Below are 6,185 nucleotides of genomic sequence, written 5' to 3'. Positions count from 1 at the left end.
CGTTGGCCTGCAAGTTCGGCTTTTTTTCGAGGATGGTCAGTAGGTTTCGAGATTCCTGCGTTCAATCACATTTATTTGGCATTGCTCACCCCTTATTAACATCGGATCAGTGCGTAGTGTAATTTTCGCTGAATTTCTTAGTTCTGATAGTCTTTTATGATGTAGTTTGATGAACTTAATCGGCATCAATATAATCATATTGATCTTTTTCCTCTGCATCAGCTCCGCACACCATCGGCATGGTTCAAATTTATCGGAAATATTTATGCCTCGTTAAAATTACCACGGCGTTGCTATTCATGAAAATTATTTGATGGACTATGTTCTACAAAGTCCAAAGATTAACAGAAAGACGTACGAGGTATCCTATGATTATCCGGACTTCCCTTATGTGAATTTATTATATTTATGTATATTGTTTCAATGGTTAATTAAGAATCTTTATTCTTTATTTTCGTCCAAAACCATGAAAAAGGAGAATCCCTCGCATCGCAATCGAAGCATTGTATTTTCTTACAACATAAGGAGGTTTTATTATAAAAATACCAGAATGGCATCATTCAGACAAGAGATTACAAAACGAACATCCTTCAGAAAAGGTATTACAAAACAAACTTCTGGCAGAGATGGCTCTGTACTCTAAGCACCTCAGCAACGTCTATAGCTAAATGAGTAATATATCCATCTTCTCCATGATGTTATTCTATATCCTAATAACCTGCAAGCAAGCATACGCATATTGTAATCTCGAAATGATCCAAAAGACTGCAATGAAGCTGATCTGCACACATCAAGAAATCCATAGTTATAACGCAAACAATAAGAAATTGAAGATCGAAGATACATCAAACATTGTAATGAATAATAACTTACCTTATTATTCGACAATGGTGCTTCACATTTGCTTGGCAGAAGCTAATATAGCGGCGGCGACGGAGACTTGTAAGAGTAATGGTTCGTAGGTGGCGAGGCATAGGCGATTGGTTTCGGAGGGGGAGGAGAGGAAGTAGGCTCTGCTGTGGGAGGAGTAGGACTTACAACAATATGGGTTGGCGGAGGAGGAGATTTGTATTCGTATGGTTTTTCTGATGGGGATGGCGGAGTTTTTGGTGGTTTAGTCACTGGAGAAGTTTTGTGCTCTGGAGCAGGAGGAGTTGGCCATGGTTTTGTTGGTGAAGGAGGAGGAGGAAGGTGTTTGTGAGCTAGCGGAGGCTTAGCATATGGAAAAGTAGTTGGTTTTGGTGGGGAAATCTCCACCTCGGGAGGAGGTGGAGATTTGTACTTGTATGGAGGAGAAACTGGCACAGCCTCTGGAGGAGGTGGAGATTTGTACTTGTATGGAGGAGAAACTGGCACAGCCTCAGGAGGAGGTTTACTTTGCAGTGGCGGTGGTGTCTCCACGACTGGGGGCTTCGGGACGGGTGTGGGTGCAGGGGGCAGCTCAGAATGAACTGGAGATGGAACGTCAGATGGAGAAGGAGGTGATTTATAATGGTAACGCTTCAGAGGTGGCGAGTTATAGGACGAGGCAATTGACGGATTTGCTGAAAAAGTGCAGCTAGCAATCAGAACCAGCAATAACTTGCAAATGAAATACATCCCCGCAAGCACAGCCATCTTCTGCATGGCAGTAGAGAACTCCAAAAGCGTAATGGTTCGTATAAGATGGTTATAGATGATTGCTATATATAGCAATCTCCGGATGCAACGCGGTGGTTGATACTATTGTAGAGTGGGTCTGCCTGTCACTGACATTGTTTCTCTTTTAAAACTAATTTCGAAGTTAAAAGAGTGTTCGTCTGACATCTCGTTAAAATCTGGAAGATATTTGCTTCACGATAGTGTCTCTTTTTTCAAAAGTTTACTGTCTGGAGTCTAACTATTACATATGGCATTTTTACTCAATTGTAAATTTCAGAAATATTTTGATATCCAGTGGTAAACATTAAAGTTTTTATTGATCTCAGGGTTCGGCCCCCAAAATTCCAACACTTACCATCTAGATAAGTTGAGCAAACCATGCCTTCATAATCTAGATAAGTTCAGCAAACCATACCTAGCCAAATTATATATTCCATACGGCAACACTGAAAAATAGTACGTTTAATTGAGGGCACAATGCTGTAATCGTTGACTTTTTATCGTTGTTGGTAGGTAATATTGGCTTTCCATTATTTCTAGTTCGACTTAGAAAATAGTTGAATTTGGGTAATATTTTGATAAAATATTGGTAGGATTTTTAGGAAATCTAAATTATAACGGTCCAATTTAAAGATTTTGAATATTTAGAAATTTTTAATTTTTAATATTTATTTATTTATAATAATGCTGAATCGATTTGCCATTAAAATTGTATTTAAACAATCTCATAATTAGATTAAAAAAGAAAAAGATTCCAACGAAAAATATGTTTCGAGACAAGTCTGTAGTTTCTGTAGACAACGCCGAAAAAATAATTCGTTCTTTTAGTCTTCTTGTTATCCGCGAAATAGTCGGATGTGATTGGCAAAAATTTTCGCCCGAATTTCGTTTGCTCTTTATTGTTATTAGCGAAATAGTGGGACGTGATTAGCAAACATTTTCACGTGCAGCACGGATAACGTAATAGAATGAAATGGCCTTTGTTAGCGAGAAATATTATTGGATTTACCCCAGGTAACTGTTACCTGCATGTGAAAATGTGGAAATAGACAATGCGCGGCGAATCCAATGCGCTTATCTGGCCTCACGGGCGTGAAATGCATCACCGAAAACCCGTCTGGGTTTCTTTTAACAGAAAGCTGCATCCAACCCTACTCATGCAATACTCTTGATAACGATTACTGCGACCTGGCTGGCTGTCAGGTATGCAAGAAAACGAGAATGTGCAATATTGTAAGAGGTGGATTGATGGTATAGAGTGTTATTCATGTTATCCACATGGTATAGAGTATTATTCATGGTATCCACATGGATAGTCTCTTTTCAATGAATAAGATGTTGAGGTGGTATTGCTAGCTGGTTAATCATGATATGTGAATTATTTAGAGGTATAATTTTTGTGTTTAAATTTTAATTGATGTAATTTTTGTATTCCTGTCAATGTATTTGCAAGTGCAAGTAAAATAGTGTTAACAGGTGTATTATTTGAGTGGCAGAGCTTTATGTTTAAAAATATTATTTAAGGCCTCAAACAGTGCTAAGAAGTTTCTTTATCCCAATTATCCAAACACGGTCTCACTCCTGAAACTATTCTTGTAAGTTAATTTTTTTAATTTTTCCGTCCTAAAAGTATTAAAAGCTAATTTTTTTAATTTTTCCGTCTTAAAAGTATTAAAATGGATGACAAACAATATAATATTCCAACTAAATCAATTTAGGAGTTTGAATGTATTATTCTTATTCTTAGAAAAATGGTAAACAAAGAAATAACCATTTAGTAAATTATTAACTCTGTCTCTAAAGCTTGTGCACATATTTTTCTTTTAAACAAGGATATACCAAAATTAATTAGTATTTTGAAGATTGTGATACCTCTAAAATGACTTAGGATAGGTCAACTTATTAGAGGCGTAACTTTTGTGTCAGAACTCCAATAGATGAAATTTTTGTACCCTTAGAAGGTCTTAAGTGTAAAATAATGCTAGGGGATGCATCACTTAAGTGGCAAAGCTATACCCAAAAAAATATTATTTAAAACCTCAAATAAGTCTCAAAAAATTCTAACCCCAATTCCACAAAAACTATCCTAACACTAAACTTACTTTAATAAACTATTTTTTCTAATTTTTCCACCCTATACACATTTAATTTTTCTAACCTAAAAATGTTAAAATAAATGAAAAATAATATAATAATATAATATAAATCAATTTAACAATTTAAATATATTATTCTTGTTATGAAAAAATTTGATAAACGAACAAATAAACCTCAATAGATCGCTCACCATCTCAATAAAGCTTGTGCAGCTATCTATTTTTCAACCAAAAATACATCAAAATTAATCTATAATCTATATATTAGAGTATTATAATACTAACATCAGGCGATATATATATATATATATATATATATATATATATATATATAAAATCAAAATTTATTAATGAATTGAATTATATATATATATATATATATATATAATATATATGATGATGATGATGATAGTGGTTAACGTCCACTGAGACCAAATTGGTCTATCGGAAGTATAATTTTCTTAGTTTTTAATTGTCTTGGTCCTCGTCTTTCTTGGCAAGATTGGCGTTGTAGCTTTCTTTTTTTTCTCTATGGTCTTCCAACTTCCTTTATCTTGCATCTCCTTCATCTCTTCTAGTTCTTGGGACATTGGTGTCTTAGCTTCGTGATATATTGTGTTTGTCCTTTTGAAGATAGTCGGAGAAGAAGTTTGGTCTAGGAGATCTACTTTGTTGTTAAATGAAGATTTATTTTGTGTAGTATTCGAATCCTCATAACTGTTGATGCTTGAGGGGTCGTCGAGTTCTCTTTTTTGTTGTTGGGCGGGGCTTTCTCCCTGCTTGTCTTGAGAGTTGTTTCTTTCTTGTCCGAATTCTTGTGATTCAGAGTGCAATTTTTTGCTAGATGGTCTATCACAAAACAAGATCAACATCTGAAAAGAACACTTTCATAATCGAGTTTCTGGTTCGACACATAGTCTTTACTTGTTAGGTTTATTTCAGCTAGGAATCTAGGGCTGAAGTCCATTTCCACATAGATGTGTGCATACGTGGTTTTGGCATATTCCTCTATTTCTGGGCACCTGCAGTAAAATTTCCTAATTGCATTTCCAATGACTTTTAGGGAAGAGAGATTCCAGAAATGCAAATATATATATATATAGAATTAAATAAATAAAAAATTCCAATAAATTTGATAAAAAACATCCATTTTTATAAACACAGTTCGAAAGAAATTTAAGCACAAGAAACGTAAATCAATTTTTAAGTCATAATTTTAATATACAAAATCTTCTTATTGTATTTATAAAACTTTTCTCTCGGTTGAGATATTATAAGGATTAATCATAATTTTCCATTTGTTTATTGTTTTTTTTTTTTGGTCAAAATTACACAGTTGGAAAGAAATTTAAGCACAAGAAACGTAAATCAATTTTTAAGTCATAATTTTAATATACAAAATCTTTTTATTGTATTTATAAAACTTTTCCCTCGGTTGAGATATTATAAGGATTAATCATAATTTTCCATTTGTCTATTGTTTATTTTTATTTTTTTGGGTCAAAATTGTTTAAAATAAATGAAAAAAATATATATATATAAAAATAATATAAAGGTATAATATTGAAAATATGTTGTAAAATAAAAAAATTACATTTTTTTTATAAATCTTAATTTTAATTTTATGAATATTAATTATATGATATTTGAGTTGTATTGTTAGTAAAACAGAAAGTAAAAGAATAGAGAAGAAAAGAAGATATAATAAAAATTATTTGAAAATTTTCACTATGATAATATAATAATATTAAATTTGTTATTAAAATAAAGTTACATAATTATAATTTGCATTTATTATGTCATTGTGTGACATATAATCTACTAAGTTGTATTAGTTTTAAGTGTACATCAAATATTTTTATCTACACCAAAAATATTTAGGTTTGAACTTAGGTTTCGTGGTTATGTATGCCTTTGACGCTTGTCCACCATTGCTATCATATATAAGCTCCAAATCCCAATGCAGCGATAGTACCCCACATATATAATATCATCTCTGGATACTATCACCGACAATGGCCTTTTAAGCATTTCATGTCTACTACAAATCGATAATAGGAACATGCAAGTCCTCTTGTACCAGTTCCTTCTCCACTTACCTCACGAACTCCAGTGGAACCATTTGGATTCCACTCTCCACCAATGTATGCACTTGGTGGATTGCTCAATTCTGCAGTATCGCCATAGTTTGCGATAATTTAGTCTTTCACTACACTAACTACTTGGGAAGACACTATTTATATTTTAAAGAGTTAGGGTCAGACGCTATGACCTATGATTGTTAATCATGGAAATATGGGTTATATTTTAAATAATTAGGCCAACTACTACATAAATAAATAATTGTGCTAGTGACTTATATTTTTAAAGCATTGGGACAAACACTATGATGGATTCTTAATCATGGATAGTTAGGCCGAGCACTTTATAGTCATTTATAACTTTAAA

At 33.1% G+C, this 6,185-nt stretch overlaps 1 protein-coding gene across 1 annotated transcript; it reads right to left on the bottom strand.

The window, feature by feature from the left end:
* Positions 1-503: 503 nt before the first annotated feature.
* On the bottom strand, positions 504-1,643 carry LOC149147674 (uncharacterized). The gene is made up of 2 exons (XM_089444715.1): positions 874-1,643; positions 504-781 (listed from the first exon to the last, which is right to left on the bottom strand). Exon 1 carries the CDS (start codon positions 1,624-1,626, stop codon positions 916-918), a length of 711 nt encoding a protein of 236 aa, XP_089300841.1. The 5' UTR covers positions 1,627-1,643; the 3' UTR covers positions 504-781; positions 874-915.
* Between the last annotated feature and the right edge of the window lie 4,542 nt (positions 1,644-6,185).

The sequence above is a fragment of the Pinus tabuliformis genome, chromosome 9, assembly GCF_031772625.1.
Source record: "Pinus tabuliformis cultivar Carrire ecotype Pingquan chromosome 9, CPIR1, whole genome shotgun sequence".
Lineage (NCBI taxonomy): Eukaryota > Viridiplantae > Streptophyta > Pinopsida > Pinales > Pinaceae > Pinus > Pinus tabuliformis.
Note: the sequence above shows the minus strand (reverse complement) of the source record. Positions and strands in the feature narration are given on the sequence as shown.